General features: G+C 46.0%; 1 protein-coding gene and 1 long non-coding RNA gene across 2 annotated transcripts in view; one reads left to right on the top strand and one right to left on the bottom strand.

Moving 5' to 3' along the window:
* The window catches only part of LOC130578410 (uncharacterized), a 12,763-nt gene extending 4,668 nt beyond the window's left edge, over positions 1-8,095 (bottom strand). Inside the window, exon 1 of the long non-coding RNA XR_008965885.1 lies at positions 7,948-8,095. This is a non-coding gene — a long non-coding RNA (uncharacterized LOC130578410). The remainder of the gene's footprint in view (positions 1-7,947) is intronic.
* AKR1D1 (aldo-keto reductase family 1 member D1) overlaps positions 7-22,854 on the top strand; it is a 33,349-nt gene continuing 10,501 nt past the window's right edge. Inside the window, exons 1-3 of the mRNA XM_057374476.1 lie at positions 7-245; positions 15,721-15,888; positions 20,157-20,273. Coding sequence (XP_057230459.1) covers positions 153-245; positions 15,721-15,888; positions 20,157-20,273 — 378 coding nt within the window. The 5' untranslated portion in view covers positions 7-152. The remainder of the gene's footprint in view (positions 246-15,720; positions 15,889-20,156; positions 20,274-22,854) is intronic.

Here is a 22,854-nt window from a genome sequence, read left to right as displayed (position 1 = left end):
GGGCAGTTCCGTCGCTCGGTCCCCGCGGAGCCGCCGCCGGTGCGCTCCGTCCGTCCGGMCGTCGGTGGGTGCCGGCGCGCAGGGGCCGCGCTTGGCTGCGAAGCGGCGGCTCCCGCCCCCTGCGGAGTCAGCCCCCGGTACCTGCCGGCACGATGAACCTCACCGCCGAGAGCCACCGCATCCCGCTCAGCGACGGSAACAGCATCCCGCTCTTGGGGCTCGGCACCTACGCCGACCCCCAGAAAGTAAGTCCGGGGGCGCCGCGCCGCTGGCGGGGGCAGGTGCCGGGCGCTCTGGCTGCAGACCCCCGAGCCGCGGCCACCTCCCGCCTTCCCTCCCGTCCCGGCTAGTCCTCTGTTCGCCCCTTTTACCGTGCAAAGTTAAAGAGCCGGCGCTCCCGTGAGGAGCGCGGGCAGTGCGCGGCGCGCAGATGAGGAAAAGGTGGGAAGAAATAAGAAAAAATCCCGCCCAGCTTGCGATGCGCTGCAGCTGCCGCTGTCGCCCACCGCCCCGAGCCGCTGGATGCACGGGGGACACGGAGTCGGGACGGTGCCTTGCAATGACAGGGTCAGGAAGGGATGGGACCCCCAGCGAGCGCCGGGAGCCCTCGGCCCCCGGAGCCAGCAGGGACGGTGCCGTCGGGTCCTCTGGGCTGCCCCCTGCGCCGAGCGGAGAAAAGAGGAGGGATTTCGGACCGTCTCGCGGCACTTTCCAAGGAATGTTCCTGAAACAAAGACCCAAATTCCTGCATCYTGATTCCTGCGGCTCCCACAGCTGRTTGCCAGCGGCCAAACCGCTCTCAAATATTCTGCATCCTTGGGTTTTGCGCCGGGCGGGCATCCCGCCTGACCGTGCTGCTCGGCTGCACGCGTGGAGGCTGGGGAAGCACACCTGATGCTTCTTCCCGCAGCGCACCCGGGAGCGCAAAGGCAGTTCAGTAGCCAGTGCCTTTTAAAGTTCCCCAAAACTCCCTGATCTTTCATCAGTTCTCTTTTTTTTTTTTCATTTTTTTTTGTTTGTTTGTTTGAAGAGTTGAAAAAGAGGCATCGTGGCCAGAACCTTTCTTGTGCAATAGTATCAGTTGCGATGCAATATGTGTGTGTGTGAYTCCACATATCACACGGCATTCAAAATTACCTTTTTAAAGAAAACTCTTGATTAAAGCCGATTACCAACCACTGAATGCACCATGGTGCATCAATAACAGTGTGGAATTTTCGATAACACTGCAGCAGGCAACGCATGAGTGGTGCAGAATGGGTGTAAGACGACCCCAGGACTGCAGATCTCACCCCTTAACGATGCTGGTTTACACGGGGAGAATCAGTAGGAATTCATGACTTCAGAGGCTGGGCRTCGTCCCCCACATCACTAGACTTTCTGGAGATATTTTCAGCCAGTGTGTTCTTTGAATAATGGTTAGTRAAACAAAATTAAGGTCCCTAACAGGAGTTTTGATGTAGCAAGGCGGAATATTGCATAATTCAGTGTCAAAATAGCGCTGAGTGAACTCGCAGCATCTTTTTCCAGACGTGTACATCATGTCCCCAACCCTCGAGTCGCGATTTTTGCTGTAGTTTTAAGTTAAGAMAAGTGCAGCTGCCAGCACAAGAGCGCCTACCTTGCTGCACTTCCCGGACGAGCCGTGGGCCAATACTTTGGCATCAGCCAAAGCTCAGGCAGGGAGCCCAGGGTGGCGAGTAACCTGATGGAACTGAGAGGGGAGCTGGATGCCCTTCCCCTTGTGGAGGCAGCTTCTCTGCACCGCTGTTACCCCGATAAGAATCCACCCTGCAGGAATTCCGCTGTCCCAGAATCAACAGGGCAGCAGATCTGCATCTTCTCCCCCCGCGTCCTGCAAAATCCTGGCGCCTCCTTTGCCCTCCCGTGGCTCGAGGTGTATACAGCGAACCTTTGCAYAATGAGCCAAAATGAATCATTTTTAGGCAGGGCTGGTTTTCAGCCGAGTCAGCCCCAGGTAGTGGCTTTTGGCTTTTCGCGTGTCCGTCCTTTGTTTTCTRCTGACAGAAGGTGGGGAGGACAGGATGATGCAGGCAGGGCAGGCATTGCTACGGCAACTCCAAATGAGAGCTGCCGTGTAACTGTACCCTCCGCGGGGATGGCTGCACATATCCAAACAGCCTTCCTCCTTCCCCCTGCGCTTGTAGGAGTCTGATTTTCTGAGCTGTCTTTCTCTTTCTACATGATAAACACGTTCGAAAGTTACGGGTGGGAGGAGGAGCTGGGGAGAGGTAGAGAAAATAGCAGCGATAAGGCGCTTGCCACAGTCTCATTTTCGCCGAAGACCAGGTGAAACAATGTGCGCTTATCTGGAGGAGCCGGGCTGGAGCTTTACGCCGGGATTAGGGGCTGCTATTTGAGTCGAGGAACTTGTCACAGAGAGCAGCTGGGGAAACGCCGCGGCAGCAGCGTGCTGCGGGATTTGTTGCAGAACTGCTCTGCTGGCCGGCGATGGGGCAGGACGTTTAAATAGGTCACGGCTTAAAAAATGCCCGATTCAAAAAGGCTGCTTTTCTGATAAGGGGGTTGGGGGGGGGGGTGATTTCTGTCAACTCCTCGCTGTGGCAGCGGAGCGCTGCTCAGCTGGGACAGGCTGCTTTGAGCCTGGTGCAACTTCCACCGGGATGCCTGGCGAGGTGTCCGTCCTCTTCCTCCTCCCTCAACAGCTGAAAAGGCATTGTGGCAACTCGGGACCGTTTCGAGGKTTATCTCGAGCAGTGAGGCTATAAACTAGCGCTGACATGTCCCCCTTAAAACGCTTAGCTGCAGCCTTTTGTGGCTGAATTGCTTAAGAAGCAGCATCTGAGCCACYCATTCTCCAGCGGTGGGGGCAGGCAGCTGGTGGTAGAGACGGCTCAAGCCAGCCCCAGCACTCTATTTCTGCTCATGAGTCAGATCCCTGCGATTTCTAGTTATTTTGTGCTTTGATGTAAAATACAGAGCCGCTCATTTGGCAGATTATTCATCTTGTTCTTGGAGGCAGGTTTTTAGGTTTTTTGTTAGTTTGTTGTGTTGGTTGGTTTTCGGTTTGTTTTTTTTTTTTTTTTTTTTTTTTTTTTTTTTTTTTTTTTTCCCCCAGAGGTCGTTCACCCTGGCACCTCCATGTCAGAGCAGCTTGTCCAAAACAAATCTGTTTTCTCAGTATCGTGCCAGTATCAGCCCAGTAGCTCGTAATGAGCCCGGAGTGTTCTTCCTGAAGTGCAGGAATGTGCTCGCTGGTAAAGCAAACCAGGCAGATCTAGTTAGCCACGGAGCAGGGAAATCTGCCTCTCCGGCAGTCGGTTACAAGAAAACAAAGGCAGGAGGCCAGCTTTCACGTTTCAGGCTTTGTCTGCATAAACTGAACAGCAGCGCCTTCAAAACTGAAATGTGTCAGCAGCTTGCCTTGCTCATCTTAAATCACTTAATTGTTCTCCCAAAGACGACTTTGGGAGATAAGTCATGCTTCTCTGGTTGTGAAACACCCAACGAAAAATGCATCTTTTGACAGCAAGTCAGCCCCCTGTATGAATTTACTGACTCAGTGTAGCGCATCACTCAGCTGGAGCAGAGCTGGACCACTGTGCAAAAGTTCTGTTTGATAATCAGACTCGTTTTAGTTGAGTGCTCTTTGCCCCTAGATGTAAGGGAGTTTTTCTTTTGACTGCATAGAAGTCAGGATGACAATTCAGCTAATTCTTTGAGACTGAAAAGTGCAACGTTGGGGGTTTCTTTTTGCTTTTCTCTCCTGCCACAGCAAGAAAGCACAATGAATGCATTGGCTATCAGCTCATCTGCTAACAGGAAGAAAGGAGTCTTCACTGGCTCATAGAATTAGTCATAAATTTGGGTTATTTATCAAGCGAAGCACATAAATTTTTTTTACAGCTTCAATTGTTTCCAATCCTTGTTTTTTAAAKAAAGAAATCCAATAATTGTGTAACTATTAAGCTTAATTTTCTTTTGCAGGCAGACTTCAGTGTGTTTAAGTTGGTTTTGCATTCTCCTTCACACAARGAAGGAAATGGATGAGTTTTATTAGATTCTTGCCTACATAAAAAATTAGGCTGTTTACCTTAGCAAGGACAGGCTCGAGTGAAAAATTGGAAATCTCAGCCACTGACTCTCTTCCCTTCCCCAAATATTCCTTCTCCTCATGGGCTTGGGTGGGAACCACAGCGGGAACTGTGAATCAGGACTACCAACGCACTCCAAACAGCTTTAAAATTTGAGGCCAAATTCTACCTCTGTTTGGCTCGGTGGATCCTTCTGGCAAAGCCCCGCGTGTGCAGGAGCGGCTCTGCCAAGGCTCCGGCAGATGCTCCGTGTCCAGCTCTCCCTCCCTGAGGGCCCCCAGGCCGTTGACCCAATTCTCCAGGGCATTAAATAGATGGTGGAGGGGGGAGAGGGAGAGGGCAGCCCCACAGGGGAGGGTGGCAGAGGAGGACAGGCCCCTCGATGAGCTGCTGGCATCACCCTGCGCTACGGCAGAACCAAATCAATCCATGCCAGGCTCCCACCACCTCCCAGCATGGATTCTGAGCTCCCAGCACAGCCCATTAAGTGGCACCGGGACCCATCTGGAAGCAGATGAGCTGTGGGGATGGGCAGTCTTAGAGGAGAAAGGTGCTAAAAACGCTCCTAAATCCTGGAAATCCTATGCCTCGTAAAAACCGCGCTTATGGCCGCTTCACTTTATAACTCATCCCTGTCAACACCGCTCAGATCATCAGTCCGGTGGCTCCACATAAATACTCTCTGCTTCCCTGGAAGGTCAAGGGGCCTTGGCCACAGCTCCTCTCCTGCCTTCCTGTTTTGACTGAGGGAGGACAGGGCTTGGAGGGAAGGTTGTAGCAACCGCAACTGTACACAGGCGCTGCTTCTGAAACATAAGATTGGGCAAAGCGCTCCAGAATAGCGCCGGGTGARGGCTTTTGGCAAGTAGCAACTTAGCTAAAAATGAGGTCCTGAGGTAGCCAAATCCATTCATAAATTGGAAGCAGTTTTGTGGAATGGTTTCAGGCAAAACAAATGGCAAAGCGTTTCATTTTGGGCACTGGCAGTACAAGCTGAGGAATCAAAGAATTATTAAAGCACTCGGAGGTAGCAGTTGCCTTTCCTTGAATAGCCTGCTGCTAAGGGAATCCACATGGGCGGTGGGAAACCAGATTCAGCCCTCCTGTCAGCCTCTGGGGATTAAATTCATATCACAAAGCTCAGGGAAATAACGTGATCATGGGGTATGTGGTAGCTGGAGAGAGGCAAGAAGAAACACGCACAGGCTGGAGCAGAAGGAGCACCCTCCCCATGAGAAAGCTCGCTGCCCACCAGCCCCACAGCCCTGGATGCTGAAGAACTTGGTATGGCACCCAGCCAGGAGGAAGAGAGACCCATTTCCCCAAATCTCTAACTACCACAAAGTAACCCTTGTGAGTGCCCAGACAGTCTGGGTTTTGTTGAAGAAGAAATTGCTGGTTTGAAGCAGGGAGAGGAAAAGTTCATCCAGGGCTCCCAGATCCACTCTGAGTGACCAAGTTGAAAAAAAATCTGGTTTGGATAAGTAAAAACACTGTTTTGGCATCCTGAATTGCTTTTTACACCCAAGCTAGAAGCTGAACAGAATAACTTTTCGTTGTACAGGTCTAGCAGCCTCCAACGCTCTCATAGGATCATTTATGCCAAAAAGTTCCTCGCGCAGGGATGTGCATGCACAAACGATTCCAATCATTCTTAGCGGTACTGGCTGCACCCCTGCTGCAGGCTGCCTGCCTTTGGAGCTGCCACAGGCTACAGTGAAGTTAAAAGAGGTAAAAAATTATCTGCCCCATGACGGGATCTGGATCTCTGAGCTGCAGCAAGGRARGAATTAAMAYACAATTTAATTCTSYCCATTTTCCTCCTGGTCACCGTTGKCTTCTGAAACGAAACTGGCTSGAGGCAGCAATGATTTCAGGTGAYTTGTAAAGAAAATCACCTGGCCTGACYCAAAGCTACAAAGTCAATCATGTATTGAGAGTTTCAGGGAGAAGCGACACTTGACATCTCTGCAGAGAGTGTTGAGCTTAAAGGCTTCCACTTCTTGATCTCTCACCAATAAATTTCGCCTTCTCTCAGACTCAACAATTTCCTCCTGAGGTAAACTTGGCTTCTGGATTTTTTCTTGAAAGTGAATGAGAGATGCAGTGACGAGCAGGAGCTGTTCTAACATCCAAGTTTTCTTACAGCCTTATCTTATTTCCCACAACATGCTATTAAAATAAATAKGTAAAGAAAATATCTCRGTCCTTTTAATGTAAATGATCACACATGAATATGGGTTTGAACTCAGTGAGTGTTCAGTGTGAAGTTAGCTCTCTAATGAAGTGATCTTTTCAAACCTACTTGTAGGCTATGGAAATTTATTTTTTCAGAGGTAAAATATTGGGAACCTGGTTTGAACAGAGCTGGGAGAGTCAGCTGGGCTGTTTGGTTACAAAGCCTCTCATTTATGCCCTGAACTTCAGAAATTTATAAAGTTCCTCAAACAGAACAATTTTTTTTTTATAAGTTATTGGGTCGTATCAGGACATTTTTCCTCTTCACAGTCCCTTGTGGTAACCACCACTGGCTGTCTCGTTTGCTTTTCAAGCTGCAGAATTACCTCGTCCTTCTTGTCCTCAGGGAGCAGCAGAGCCACGGCTGGCTGACACAGAGCAACATGTGGCCTCTCAGGGCTGGGATTTCTGAGATGTTTCAGAGGGTAACCTCGTGTTCCCTCGGTCTCTGAGGATATCCTAAAGCCGTACGTCCGAGTGGAGATTTGTCCACTTGAGTCAGGGGTGAAGGGAAGGACATGCATGACTGCAGCCCAGAAAGACAACTGTGTGTCCTGGAGGGCTCCTTGCTGCCTGTTAGTAACCTCTCAGCCTAGACTTCAGTCTGARCAATATTTATCCTGAAACCAAATATCTGCAGCCAGATCGTTTGCCGAGTTGTGACTCAGTCAGAYTCGTGCTCGACGGTGCCGAGGTGATCCTGCCTGCACAGACTGCAGATGGCATGCCTTGCTTTCAGAGGCTGGTATCYTGCTGTTGAGTGATGCTTTCATTAATTAATCACTCAGATTTTATTCCTTTTTCCTCAGTTCCTGGCAAGAGTGAATAGAGGCAGGATTTCTTGGTTTTTGGTCCCAGATACCTCGAGGAAGTGCAGTGGTGGGCATCAGCTTTTAGCAGACAGCTTGGCTCTTGGGCAGGAGCTCGTGTGAGGATTCAAGAAATTGCAGTGATTGGGCTCTAGTTCTGCCCTAATTCACCCCTGCTGTTTGCCACAGAGAGGGAAAACACACCAGGGAATGAGTGGYTTCACACAGGAAAGAGCTCAAACTCCTTCTAACAATGAGGTGAGAGCACACAGGAGGAGGTTAAACCAAATCAAAAGGGTCTCAGAACAAGTTCTGATCTCATCAATGGCTTTTGCTAAATACTTCATGTTGCATGGCACATTTTAAAATTCCCTTGTGTGTTTAGTGGCATGTTTACTASCTCTGAAAAGCAGAGCTGATTTATTTTGCATTCTCCTTTTCTCCTCARCCACACAACTTTTCTGTTCTGCCACTGGAGCAGTCTTTCTCCATTTCTTTGTCTTCAACACTGCCTCCTTCATGTTTAGCCTTGACCTTTCCTCCCCTGCCTGCAAYCACCTCTTGATGCCTCAGCTCCTGCTAGCTCCCTGTAATCTTGTGTTAAACAATGRAACATTTTTGGCTTGCATAAATGCAAGATTGCATCTTTATCTCATTAAGAAAGGAAACCTAAGTCATGTAATTAGAAAAATCAGGTAATTAGAAAAGGTAGATGCTTTTCTGTCTGAAAAGTGGCTGACTCAAAGACTCCTAGCTTCCATGCAAGAGCTGTGCTTTGATCAGTGATGACGGATTTTAAAGTAGGATTTGATAAAATGACTTACCACTCTGTGAACTCAGAGGAAAGATTCTTGCATGCAACTTTCTTGGCGACACAAACTTTGCTCTTAATAGTTTGATTTGCACAAAACCCGTGGCTCTAAGACATTGTGGAACTTCCAAAATGCTCCGCGTACCTTCTCTGATGAAATCTCTGCGGTTCTGCTTTTCCATGAAACCTGAAGTTTAATAGAACACAAATTGAGAGTATTACTGATCTCTACTCTGTGCTAGTGGCTTCTGTTTCCAATTGTGAACACAATCAGTGTCTAATCATGTGTAGCAGATTAAAAGCTGCATTTATTGGGTGGTCAACAGGTGAAATTCCTAATGAGGATGGGCCCAGCCTTGTAGAGAGTGTGAATGAAAGACTTTCTAGCTACAAAGTTCATTAACAGAGAGAGGACTTCTGAGCAACACCAACACAAATTGCTGGTCCTGGAAAATGGATTTTTTAGTTTGCTCCAAGGAGCAGATTGTGCTCAGAACAACTTCTTCCCCTGTCCACCACCCCTCAAGCGTGCCTTAAACAAAAACCCCTCTTCTGAAAACCACAGCACTGCTAACCCACACTGACATCTCAACCTCTGCTTGAAAACATTTCCAGGCTGCTTTGTCATTTTCCAAAAATGACAAAGTTAGATGTCACCAGTGCAATAACACCGAACCAAATACTGACATCAAAATATTGGTTCTTTAGTTCTTCATTTTTCCTGCGGCTTCCCAAATATGCTGGATAGTTTTTAAACTTGMTCAAGGGCCACAGGGAAAGCCATCCTATCTGAACAAAAGATTGTTTTACAGACAATGAGACAGGGAATCACTGGCATTGTCGACGAGGGGAAAAACTGAACCCCCTCCGTGTGAGTAATCGGGATTACCACAACCAAAAGATACACTTTTTGGCGAGAACATTCAGAGCCCAGCTTTCCAGGCAGAGCTCCATTTTTAACATGTCCCTGACCGACTCCATGCATTAAATATGGCTGTGCACTCCCACGTGTCCCTGATTCCCCGCAGTTCTCCAAAAAAACAGCGTGAGCGTGTTCTTGCAGCTCGTGTGGGAAGCTAACATCTGGATTGTCTCTTGGGTTGACCCAGGAGGCCAGATTTGTCAAAACTTGAAAGCACTGTGCAGAAAATGCCTCTCCAGRGCTTCAAAGCCAACTCTTGTTGGTTCAGCTAACTAGGTGGTGGAATTCCCCAAGTTTTACATTTGCCTTTGCAAACACGTCCTCGAACTGGCGCCAGAAACCTCTCCCCTGTAACTCTAGGGAACRGAGCTCCAGAGCTACTGGCAGCCTCTTCTTCTCTTTTATTGCTCAAGCTGGCTCTTTATCTCCCACTCGTGCCTCACTCAGCATCCCTGTGATTGTATTTCTTGTCTGAAGGGTATTTTGATAGCACTCACCTCACAGAGAGATCCAYGCTTTCCAGGGCCAGCCAGGGGGTTATTGGGTCCTGCAGCTCTTCAGGAAACCTTCCCAGTCCATCCCACCAGTGCTGTGGGACCCAGGTGTGCACTCAGGTTTGCTTYAATATCCTTTAGCTGCCAGCAGAAAAGAATGGCAGCTCTTTAGGTTCACCTTTGCATCAAGTGAGAAGTTGCAGAGTTCCTAAAACTGAGGMTTCTGCAATCAAGTGTTAAAAATAACTCCAGCACCCTCTGCCAGCTACAACAWTAAGGGTTTCCTGAAGACAGCTTTGGCTAAATCCTACAATAACAGTGTCACAGGAATTCTAGAAATGCTAAATCTGCGGTTATGCAATATCATTTCTGTGTATGGACGAACCCCACGCTTCAGGCCACTGASAGAGGATCAAGTCAGAGGAGGAAGGCACCCCTTTCCCACCCTGATTCAGGGTGTGACACAAGGCCACGAGTGCCACCAGCCCCCCATCTTCTCTCCACACCCAGATTTGCTGTCCTCCACCTTCCAAGGCAGCACACTGCACAGCACAAAGCAAAATTCTGACCCTGCAGAGCAGCCYGTGGCCCTCATCTGTGTCCTGTGCCCCCATTCCCAGCTCTACCTGCTTTTGCAGAGAACTCTTTGCTGGGTTTTGCTTCCTGGATGGCGGCTGCYGACGCTTCCGGGGGATGAAAGCCAGATTTTGCTGTGTACGAGAGAGAGAGGGATGTGCTGGCGGTTGCATTTTCCAAGAAAGAGGTGTACAGTACAGCTTCTCTTTTACAAGGTTAAACAATTCTGAGAATGTACCCTTCTGTGGCTCATATCCTCTGGCTTTGTAAACTCAACCTGTGCCTTCCTGCAGTGCCTTCAGTACACACACTTTCTATGCTCTGCTCCTAACATCTTCAGCCAACCCCTTCTGCCAGTTTGTCCAGAAAACAGGCAAATGGAAATAAGCAACTGGGCTTCTAAAAACTTGCATAAGAATCTGTGTGTGAGTGCCGAGCTCTGGTGAAGGAGGCTCTGAGCCCAGGAATGTACCTACTTTCTCCTTCCTGTATTTAGCTGACTAAGATTCCTAAACAGCGGCTCCACATCCTAAATTATAGGTTTGGAYTGGAGCACTTGGCCCATGGCTTGGATGTCTTGTGTAATTCTGCTGCAGCTAAACCCAGATTTTTCCAGAAGATGGCCCTGTGTTTCCTAACACCTCGAGCTTTTCCTCCTGGGATTGTTATTTCCAGCTGAGAGACTGGAAAGCCTTGCACTRAAAAGGTGAGAGGCTCAGGACTCGGATAAAGGGCTTTTTCCCTGCAGTGTTCCTTCTCCTGCTCTCTCGTGCTGCTGACATGGTGCAGCTCTGTACAAGCTGCTCCAGTAAAACAGGGCAGAGCAGAACAGAACCTGGGTGCCTGAGTCAGTGTTTTCCTTTCCTGTAGGCACTAATAAAGAATAAATGACGATAGCGGTGTTTAGGACATAAAAACAGTGACTATGGTAGCAGTTCACGTGTTTTTGCCAGATTATCATCTGCTATTAGTGTGTCCTGTTGGCTTTATCTTTGGAGATAACCCTCTTAATCAGCTGGAAAGCCARTGGAAATTTGGAAAACCAGAAAAAAAGGTGCTATAGAAAAAAAGCAAAAGAATTGGAGGGCAGCTGAACTATTAAATAGCAATAATATGTCAGACAACCACTGAGGAAATACTGTTCTGCTCAAAAGGGAAGAGAAAACTCATGGTTATGCCTGCACAAAAATATTCTCCTGTGGCTTGGTCATGTGCACTCATGAACAAAWCTGAAGCTGTACATTCCCTGTGGTAGGGAGAATAGTTTTTGACAAAATGGGATGTGATGGAAGGTGTCTGGAAWAAACATTAAAAATTAAGAAAGTTTATGATCTCAGAGGAAAAAGAGAGCAGACCCTTTCAGACAGACAGAACTGATGAAGCACATTGCTTTTTCAGACTCACACAAAGTGGTAACTGGCCAGTTGGCYACTTCATCTGTGGAGAGGGGCCAAATTGCTGCTTCCTTTCTTTCAGCRAAGGTGCATATCTGAGTCTGCTCCCCCAGTCCTTCTGTTGGATTTATTTACCATGGAGCCTGAAGGAAACAGATACTGGTTAAATCTGTCATGCATGATGGTAAATCAGCCGGTTTACAAGCTATTGATTGACAGAGGGAATAATTGTGTCTCTTGCTTCCTTAAATTTTATGATCTTTAAATAAAACAGATGGCATTGAAGAAATTTATTAGTGATTGAGCAAGTCCTTCTAGTCAACCAAGGAGTTATTCTTTAATCATAAAAGATGCAATAAATTCAATRGGGCACCTTGGCACAAATTAGTGACTGTCTGCAAAAGCACTGAAGATAAATATCTGACTTAGAGTGCACAAGTGGTTATAAAACTCCAGATCTAAAGCAATGCCTTGATCAAAGTAGCAGAGTTGCAAGACATGCTGATTGGAAACTGAAACATTAATTATGGCTAAGGATTAGGCACATTTCTTATCTAAACTTAAATAAAAAGTAACGAAGAAGCAGAGATTTGTCTTAAGGGCAAAGCTAAAACTAGTAAATTCAGTAAACTGAATTACTACTGACAAAGCACAAAGGTTTATGACACAGAGACATTTCACTACTTCCTCTGGTGTTTGTGCTGCTCCAAAAGTGAATTGCACAAGAAGAAATGCCTGTCTGGAGTGAGCAGGGAGCATGGTCAGCTGCATTTTGGGTGATGCAGGAAGGAGAGGGAAGAGGTCTGGTGTTCTGGTAGTGTAAGGTGGCTGGCCATGGCTAAACAGCCTGGGAGATGCTGTTCCATCAGCTGCCGTGATTGGAGTGATGCTGACCCTTGTACAGCATCATGAATTTGTCTGCACTTYAATGAAATTTGGTTTTCAGCTGGTAACCTCTGCTAAAGACTGATTCCATGAAAGACAGAAGAGGTGAAAACACCTCAGACTGAGCAGCAAAGCAGAGGGGAAAGATCTGTGAAAGATTTGTGCCTTCTCTGATGGAAAGATGKATGGGCAGGGGTGATCTGAGTCATGCAGCTTCAGTTTGGGGTGTRAGGAAACAATGGAATAAGATACGACACCTAAAGCAACGCTTCCAAAAAGTGGCAATACCACAACATGTCTAGCCTGTGCAACTCATCAGCTCAGCTCACCACAGCCCATTACTGCAGRATTTGGAAGGATTAAATATGTGAGAGGCCAGAAATGATAGTTTCTCCATTAGRATGAAAATAAACATATGGTATAAAGTTTCCCGGCTCGCAGATGTCTCAGACCTTCAGCTGGGACGGTTCAATAGAGGCAATATTTTCCAAAAACCGTTCCCTAGATTGCTTTGCATTTTTATGTGAAGCACCTTAGACCAGAATCTGTCAGAACTAATATACCACATCAGATGAAATGAACTAGTGCAATAAAAACATATATATATATAAAGTAAACCCATCTCCAGCCATTGGTAATCAAGACCTGATCCAAAAAAAGCCATCCCAAACCCCTAAAGAATAAGGCTATTCCTTGAGATGGAGGAGCCTTTCACAAGATTATTTGTACAGATGGAAGTCCCACATAAAAAAATTAAGAAATACACAGAAGTTCAGTTCTAACACAAGTCAACTGATTCAGCCAAAAGCAGATGCAGTAACTGCAAGCTTTCCCATTTCCCTGTTCTACCCTCCTTCTAAATCTGAAACTGTGCTGTTCCCTGACCTGTGAGACTCTGCCCTCCTTCATCTATTCCTTCTGCTTTTCTTACTGACTAAACTGGCCCTGTGACTGAGAGAAGACACAACTCAATAATCAATATTTCCTTGCTTGGCAGAGTTTAGTTTACAGCTTCAGGAAACAACAGGGAGCTGTGTTCATGCAACTTCTCAAGAATGTGAAGAGGGCAAATTCTAGTACCAGGTTCACATCCCATTTTCAGTCTCTTCAGTAAGTGGAAAAAGTAAAAAAAAAAAAAAAGAAATAAACTTTTATTTTTCTTTTCAAAATCTGTGTTTTGTTAATGCATCACTGTCCTCTAAATGCTCTGCTTTCATACACTTGAACGGTAAAAATCAAACAGGCTGGAAGGAATCTGGAAAACCCAATGTTTGCAAAACCATGTTTCAGAGAGAAAAAAATAAAACACTGATAGTACTTTTGGAAATACACTTGTCTTTAAAGATAAGTAATAATCACTCAGGTTTCAGGTCCCCAGGCCTTTCAGCTGAGCCCTGTTGCTCTGTGCCAGTCACAAGCTGAGCTTTGTGACCGCAGCTGGGGCAGAGGGCTGAGGTTACTGCCACCAGGGCTCGTAACACTCGTGTCTCAGATCTCAGATCTCTCTTCCTGGTGCCTCTCTCAAATCCTCCCCTGCAGGTCCAGGCAGGGACAGAGCAGAGAACATGTTGGAGGTTGTCACTGCTCCGTTCCTCACACTGCTGCAATGCTGCCCCAAGTGAAGAGTGGCCACTGAGCGTGCTGGAAAGGCACTGCCCTGCTTCCACTGCATCCCACCAAAAACCAGGAAAGAGCCCTGCCAGGAGCCCAGCGTGCTGTTGGGAGGCTCCCACCCTGAAAGCAGCAAAGCACCAAACAAACGTTTCGTTGTCTCCCTCAATTAAGCACACGGCGTTGCGTCACCAGYGCTGTAAATGCCTCCGAGTGCCAAATTGTGCCGTTGTTCGGGTCTGTCATAACTCAGGGCAYGTGTGAGCTGCTTTGCATTTTTAAGAAAGCTTTAGGCACTGCGTGCTGGAGCACAAAGATCCCCCAGAGCCCAAACACAAGTTGGTCCATTTGTCCCGCAGCAGCGAGCCAAGATGGGGCACTGAGCAAGCAGCCTGGAATATGGTCCCATTATCCCAGAATAATCTGTCTCCAGCCTACAGTTCTGGGACTGAAACACAGGSGTGTCTTCAGCAGTCCTACAAAGGCTTTTCTTCCATGAATATGGAAGGGAAGGACTTTATCCTTTCCTTGTCCTTACTCACTGAAGCATCCCATGGCAGCTGTGAGCTTCACACCTTCCAGTTCTTTGTTTCATGAAAAACTCATGGACACCCAAGCCAATGGCAAACGTGAAAGGACAGCCACTGTGGCAAAAAAATAGACCTTCCCAACACTTACTGCCACTCCTGCTTCTTCCCTTGACATGGGCAAAACCAACAAATTTGACACCCTCTCTTCGCACCACCTCATTTCCAGATGTCTCTGGCATCTGTTTTCTTCACAGGAGAAGCAGTGTGGTCCTGGCCCTGCCCTTGCAGATAGCAAAATCCAGCTCATGGCATTTGTTGTTGACAGACAGCAGCACAGCAGAGCAGTTTGACTTGCCCCACTTGAGCTTTTYTGAAAGTGAATCAGATATTCCTGCTACAGCAGAGCAGTGCCCATGAAAAGGATGGGAAAATTGTGCCTTGGCCACCACCACTTTGAGCTGCTCTCTCATTATAGAAAGTGTAGGAACCAAAAGATGTTTTCAGTACAATTCCAGTGACCAGACAAATAATTTCAGTAACTGTTTTTATGCTTTTTTTTTTGCTTGGTTTGGCCTACATGTAATTTTGCTTGCCACATTGGCTAATGGGAAATATGGAAAATATGAGTGTTCTGAAAAAACGAGCTTACTCTGAATTTTGGCAATGGTGAGCAAACTTACTGCAGCACACAGTACAAAAATGTCACTTGTTAGGAKGTTTCTTGGGCTCATCCTAAACTGAAGCAGTAAAATGTATAAAAATATACTCTAAAGTTACTGCTGGTTCTTAACCACACAGTAAAGCAGAACTGTCTAGAACTGGGAATACCAGTAGATAATCCTTACTTTCAGATTGCTATATCACCAATGGTGAGTTGATTTGAAGATAAATCARTTTTGAGGAGAAAGAAGTCAAATCCAAATTCCTGCACTGCTGAAAAACTCAAGGTATTCAAACAGTCTCTGATCAGCAGGTGGTCAACCATCTCTGCTCAACCAAAAAATTCATCTTCCGACTGAATAAGGGATTTTTGTCAAATGGCTGTTGCAGGATAGCCCTTGTCCCCGAGATCAGAAATTCTGAAATTATTTCCATATCAAATGCATTCAGTTCTACTTCCTGAGGACACGAGCACTCTCTCTTTCACAGACACAATTTTTTGCTTTGCTGCCTTTCCCCTAGTCTGATTCCACATGCTCAACAATTTTGAGGAAAAGTTGCTCAGCGCTTTTGAAGTTAGAGCAAAGTTGCTTGGGGAAGGGAGGGATGGTCAGACAGGATGAGTTACAGCACAAATCTCAGGGACTGTCTGTCACTGAAGGGGAGGCAAGCAGCAGGTTGAAACCACTTYCATCCTTTTCCTTCTCCCCTCAGACTCCCAAAGGCTCCTGCCTGGAGGCGGTGAAGATTGCCATCGATGCCGGGTACCGCCACATCGACGGTGCCTTCGTCTACTTCAACGAGCACGAAGTGGGACAAGCCATCCGCGASAAGATTGCCGAGGGGAAGATCAAGAGAGAAGACATCTTCTACTGTGGCAAGGTGAGAACCTGCACTCAGATTATTTACACAAAATCCAGGATTTCCGTGAATGGTCTTCCTTAGGAAAACCAGCAGTCGACATCTGGCACGCTTCCTTCCAGACCCAGCATCCTTTRTTTTTCTTTCCCAGCGTGGCCATGATGCTGCAGAGACCCAGATTTGCTGCGAGGCAAGGGAAATGCTGTTGCTCTTTGTTTAAATCTCTGATAGCTGTGGGAACCATGCAATATCCATTCTGCAGGTTAAGGCCATGGCCACGCTCAGCCTAAAGCGCTGCCTGAGCTGTTTCTGTGCCACACGGAGCCCCATCTGGACAATCATCCTGCCAASGATTCATTTTCTGTCAGAGCCATTCCCTGCCCAGGTTTGCCACAAGGTTGCACAACAAAAGGGGTGGGAGCAAGAACTTGCATGCCAATGTCTGTGTAAGGGAGAGCAGCGAGCACTTACAGCGGCAGGGCTGCCAGAAAAATTACTCATCAAAGCTACACCCTTGGTTACTGTATCACCTGTCATTAAAAAGTTCTAGGATGGTGAATCAACTTATTTGGGGAGAAGATGTCGCTACAATCCTGCTCCAGAGCAATGGGGCTGGAGTAATCACTTTGTATTTTAAAGTATAAACTCCATGAGCTGACTTTCTCCTAAAACACTGAAATTCCTTGTCCARTGAAGTGTCTGATAAAAGCTGTCACAGCTACAATGAATTATCCCAGGTATGAGATCTCACTCGCTGCACATCACAAGAGTAAAGGCTGACAGTGCCTGTCCAGTTTCTAAGGGAGTTTATGGCCCCAAATAGTCCTTCCTGCACTGCTTCTTTGAACGTGTCAGCCTAATATTTTCCCTTTCTGCTTTCCCAAATAAGACGTAATCCACAATTACTCAACAGACTTGCAAATAAACACCGCTGTTCCTAGAGTGAAAGATCCCATGGGATAAAAGGCTTGCTATGAGCAATTTAGTTAAGTTCTATGATCTGGGAAAACTAAGCTTCAGATTGGATAGTTTGCAGACCAAGGGGATTTTCAGCAGCTGTAGACCAATTTCCAAGTACAGCAATTTCCAGTCTGCAAAATATGCAGATCTTTTCCAAGTTTCCTGCTTGGTTCTATTGATAACAACCTTGCCATTCTGAGAAGTCTCACGTTCTCAAATTTTCTGCCTTTATCGGGAGGTTCTCAGTCTCTCACATGCCAAGTATGTTCATTCGGATCAGTGAAAATATTTAATTTCAACAATTTAATAGTTTCATTACTGCAAATTATCGTTAATATTTCAAATCAAAACCACCCAGTTGTGCCAAAAGGTTAGAACCAGATGTCCTGAMAATTTGGAGTATTTTAACTTTCCCAACTGCTTCCCCTGCAGTTTTTCCCATATCAACCTTTAGGCTTTGTGGAAGCACATCTCCTGGTAAAATTTCCAAACTTCCTCTATTTATTAAGCCTTTCTGTATTCAGTTGTCTGATCTGCACATCATCAGCACTTGATCTGATYACCAGATGATTTTCCMAGTTKATAATCACAACTTAAACKTGGAGTCATCTGCAAAACTGCAGGYCCTGTGAGCCACAGGAGGTGACACMCACAAGGATTTCTCCCACTCTTKTRTCYYGTYTGTGCTYCAMAAAACTTCAGCTGCTCAGGGTGAYGGTCCATTAYAGCATTTCTGCATCTTCTACTTTTRGTAGAAGATCTAAAAGCAGCRTYTAAAGTAGCATCTTCTACTTTTAAAGAACACAAAGTTGGAAGTGGAAAATACTCTGCAACTAATTCAAGCCGTCACAATCTGGGATATCCACAGGTTTCACTCCAAACTTTCACAGCAGCTCTGAAATTCCCAGCAGGAGTGGGAATGGATCTTCCTTACCTTATGGAGCTTTAGTTTAATATACCTCGCAAAATTAGGTATCTTACAAACTACAGGCAAAGCTCAGTCCACCCATAGGTACCTCAGGCATTGATTAGTAACTGATTGATAACAACTGCTGCATCTTCCAGGTTGATACAGCAGACCATCCTTGGAAGCCCCACAGAAATCAGTTCGGTTTTATGCTCTACTGACATCAGAAGCACTGTAAACTCCCAAGAGTTTACAAACTCCCAAACTTCAGCCTCCATCCCCTCACACAGATCTTTCCCCAGGCAAAGGCTGATCCGTCAGCAGGGACTGAGCAGAGCAGCCCTGCTGAGTGGCAGCGTTGCTGGAACAGTGACCTGGTGTGATCGCGCTGCATCTGCCAGTTGAAATCATCAGCACTTGCACTTGGCTCTCGCTGCTGGCTGCCTGATCAGGCACAGCAGCTCAGCATCCAGAAATTTTAGAGGTTTTATATCAACTGCCAACATCTCGCTTGGCTTGTGCAGCGAGACCTTTCTGGTCTCCTCTTTCATCCCAGGATATTTCTTTCATTAAACTAGAAGTAACATTTCCAGGAAATGTGGTGTCCCAAAATGCCAAAGCCAGCTGGCAGCTTTGACTGCTCAAACATCTACATGGGTTCTACTTAGGTAGATAATACAATAACTTGTACAAATCATGAAAACAGTTATGAAACTCCCAAGTTTCCATGGCATCGATGTACTGACATAGTACAAATGTTTGCTGTTTTTTAAAGGCTGTTTCTTTAGAATCTCTGCAGTTTTTTAAACGGAATTATATTCACTGGCAAATGTTGAGCTCAATAAAACTGGGCTAGAAAGGACACTCAGAAAAACTACTTCTAATCAATATGTCTCAGGTTACCAAATTCCTAAAACACAATAACAAAACAAACAGAACAAGAAGGTTCAACAAAGTCATTTCCTTGCTTACATACAAGTTAAGCTCACTTTACATGTAAACTGCTTAAAAAACAGATGGACCAAAGGTTTTCAGTAAATCCAGTGGAACAGCTGATAACTGTTGAGAGCAGGACCTTGTTCCCTTTACACCTCAGCCTCTTACCACCATCTGCTGATCATAAACTCCTCACACCCTGGAACATGCAGTTGAGAAAGGCCTGGCATGAATTTCCAGGTGTTTTGGTTTGTCAGCTTAAGGCAGGGTCAGCTGCCCTGCTCTCACCATAACTTCAAGACAGCATGTCCCTGCCTCTGCTGGCAGAATTGAGCAGATTGTTTTATCCCAGGGAATAACTATAACCTGGTTTAAAAACAAACCAAGCATCTAAAATACCTCGAAACTTACCCAGGCTATGCCCTTTAATACCTGTAATCATCATCTTCTTCCGTGAATCACAATTCAAGAACAAATTCGTTCTGCACCTTTGCATGCAGGGGCTGTCGGCTTTGGTGGCAGCACTGACTAGACAATGACCATACCAGCAAACAAGAGGTTTTTCCAGCCAAAAGTGATAAAAAAAACCCTCAACATGACTCCACATGTGTTAGTTTTGTAATTGGGAAAAAAAGAAAAAAAAGAAAAGAAAATAGCCCAACTCATTGTGTGCATTCAAATGGCGCTTTAAACCTTCTATTGTGTGTTAATTCTGCTGCAGTTGGAACAGACAAAGCTCGCATCAGTTTACAAAGAGCCCTTGGTTACTAATTACCACGCTATGGYTTGATTCTTGCAAAAGATTTGCATCAGCAAGGTTCAGGTAGAGACAGTCTGAACTCTCAGCAGCTCAGCACAGTCCCTGGCAACCTCGGGGCACAGCCCTGAAAGGAAGGAGTTGGCATTAAAAAGGTGGACAAGACCGTGCATTTACTATTCACACCTGAATTAGAGTGGCTAAACTCATCCCTGTGAAGACTGGGAAATAATAAAAACTTCCCTAGATCAGGCAGTCACTCGGGCTCCACAACCACAGGAGAAAACCAAAAGATTCTCTTCGTGCTGGGTGCTTGGCTGTTCCACAGCTAACACATGAYCCCAGCTTCTGCCTTCAAGCAGAAAACTGAACCACAGATTCCTTGTGGGAACAAAGTTTCTCAGTGAAAGCATGTGCTTGGAAAACAAAAGGAATCTGCCTAAACTTCATTGGGCCAAGAGTTTGCAACATATACTCAGCTCAGAAGGACCTGTGTTGTAATAAAAAAATCTGTGAGGGCTTTACCAGGTCAACACTTCACCAGTCCTGGGTGAGAATTCCCATCTCAACCCCTGCACTGGCTCTGGCAGAAGGMAAGGTGAGATCTCTTGATGAGCATGATGGGCTTGTCAGAAGGACAAAAGGGAGGAGTGTGGGAGGGTTTGGGGTCTCAGCTGGCTCCCTGTTCCTCCTGGCCCCCAGAAATAAAACCTGTGCTTGTCTCCCCAGCTGTGGAATACCTGCCACCCCCCCGAGCTGGTGCGTCCCACGCTGGAGAAAACCCTGAAGATCCTGCAGCTGGACTAYGTTGACCTCTACATTATTGAGCTGCCAATGGCTTTCAAGGTAAAAAGAAAAATTTATTGGGGGGAAAAAGTGCATGAACTTGCCCAGAATCAAGGTGTCCATCTAGCATGTTCATTGCAGCTTCCAGCCTATGCTGACAATAACATTTTGGGTTGATAAAATTTAAAATACACTGCATASGTGCATTTCTGTGTGCTACCTACCCAAAGAGAGGTTTACAGGTGATGTGAGGACAGGCCAGGACTGATGTGGCTTGGATCCTTCTGCTGGAAGGACAGATCTCCCAGCTGGGGTAGAGCAGCTCCCACCTGAAGAATCACCATAGCTGAAACAGAATCTGTGTCTGGAGCCTCTCTGAGCCACGAGGAGGGAGACACTGGAGCAAAGAGGTCACACAAAGCAGCATCAGGCCAAGGGCAAAGTTTGGAGGGTGAGAGGGAAAGAGAAAAAAGTCACCAAAGTGATTTCCTTGCTCTGTCCCAGATTAAAGCTGCTGGGCAAATAGTGATCTTAATCTCTGAAACTGCAGAGCTCAGCTTCAGTAGATCACAGCCAAACATGGATTTATCCATCGCTCATTCTTAAATGTTCAAGTCTGATATCCCTTCATGCTGCTGGYCCTGGGCAACTTGCAGGCAAAACCTGTGCTCACATCAGAGCTGCCTGCCTCCCTCTTGTGAGTCCACAAACTTTCTGCTTTCACAGCTCCTTRTCCTTTGCTTTGCAATTTTCCTCTACAAGCGCATGACACGAAGGCAAATGAAATGAGGAGAATGATATTTGAAACATTTAAGTGGTTTTGAACTAATTAAATCCTTCTTCTTAGAGAGAACAGGGTCAGRCAATTGGTTAATTGTTTCTGAACGAGGTTTGTGCTCTAAACTGGCCCCTTTTCACAAGGAAGGTAGCTCTCTGATTATTAAAATCATATTTTGCTATCAGATAGGAAGCAATTTACCAGTGAGGCTATCACATTACACTTGCAGCCCTTTTTTTTCCCCCGAGGAAGCCATATCCTATTAAGACCTGTATAGGAGTAACCAGACTCTGATATTAAAATTTTATTTTTACAGTCACACGTATGGAATCCTTTTGGGTGCATTTTTGAAAATTTCCCACCACTAGCAATTTCCTGTTTCCCTTTTCTTGTGTTTGTGTTCTTTAGTAGTTCATTCTCCCACATAGTGAAGGTCATTGTCTCACAATATAAAGATATAGACAGCTGGCTTTAAAGTAATGTACATCTGACTCCCTGAGGCTTGTATCAACAATCCTGACTTGTTAAAGGAGTAGCAGACCTAGAGATTCATTCATGTTTCTCATGAGAGGAGAGGAAAAAGAGAAGTCACTTTCTGCCTGAAAAATATACATTATTCCATGTCAAAAACAAAAAGAAAAGAACCCCATCCTCTTGCAGCGGTGACAGATTTCCTTTCTTTGCTCCCCCTCTCACAAATTCACCCATCCTGCCTGTGATGCTTTCCTTTGATGAGGAGTCTGCAGATGTAACTCCGAGAAACTCCTGCTCCCCTTTAGTCTGCAGATATTTGTGTTTTCCTCCCCAAAATTCTTCCAGCAAAAGCAGTTTCTGGCTGGAGCCAGTGATGTACTTGAGACAGAACTGACTGCACTACTCTGAAAACAAAAATATGTCCATGCAGAGCCCAGCCAGCAATTTGTCACAGGGCCTTTGGGCAGAGTAAAAGGACCATGGTTTCAGAGAACACAACTGCTTTTCCATGGTTCAAAAATGGGCAGATGAGCAGGAGAAACAGACTCCTTCACCTGGGGAGCTCACCCCACCAGCAGGTTTTTTAGAGGACTCTTCTCAGTTGACTGATTCATCACCAAGCACCCACCTGGGCTCTAATTGATCTTTAAATTCCTCCCAGCTGAGTGATTCTGTGATCTGTCAGGAAAGCAGGTATTTCAGTGCTCCACTGAACCAGTCCCATCTAAATATCTTGTCATTTTAAAAGAATAACTCAAAACAAACCTGTAGTCTCTCTATTTGACTTCCTATTGCTTTTCTGTTTATAGGACAGTCACARGTTGCTAAAACAGCTTTCTTGAGAAAGTTTGCTTGTCAAAGATCAKTTTATGAAAGCAATGGGATGTGCAGGCTTGTCTTCTTTAAACAATCATTATTGGGKCAGGGCTTTTCCTCTCAGTGGTTAWCAACTGCTGGGTTTCAAACTGGCCAGAAAGCTGCTTGCTATCTTTTGGAGAGCCATTCAGAAATTCCCTTGCATGAAAAGATAGCAGAGAAAGGTTTGCCTGGAGACCATTGAGCAGAGACAGCTGTACTTCAACACCTTGCACAGTTCTCTGGAGGCAGGAGGAAGAACTGATCAGTGCAGAAATCCACAACAGTTCACWCCACATCCCAGTCAAGAGAAGTTCATCATCCTGACTTGGCTCATTTTTTAAAACACGAGTGATAGAAATAGAGGAAAATGTGAGGATGGTAGATCAKCTGATGTAATTGCTGCCTATTAACTACTATAAAAAAAAAAGTTGAATAAGAAGTTAATGAATTAGAAGTAGGACAGACTAAAATGGTCCTGAATTCAGACTCATTTCCTGAATTTAAACAGGTCCAAGTGATCTATGCTGAACT

This window comes from Malurus melanocephalus, unplaced genomic scaffold (assembly GCF_030028575.1).
Source record: "Malurus melanocephalus ecotype Western Australia unplaced genomic scaffold, MMel_1.1 scaffold_226, whole genome shotgun sequence".
In the NCBI taxonomy this organism is placed as follows: domain Eukaryota; kingdom Metazoa; phylum Chordata; class Aves; order Passeriformes; family Maluridae; genus Malurus; species Malurus melanocephalus.
The sequence above is the reverse complement of the archived record's forward strand: the minus strand, read 5'-3'. Positions and strand labels throughout refer to the sequence as shown.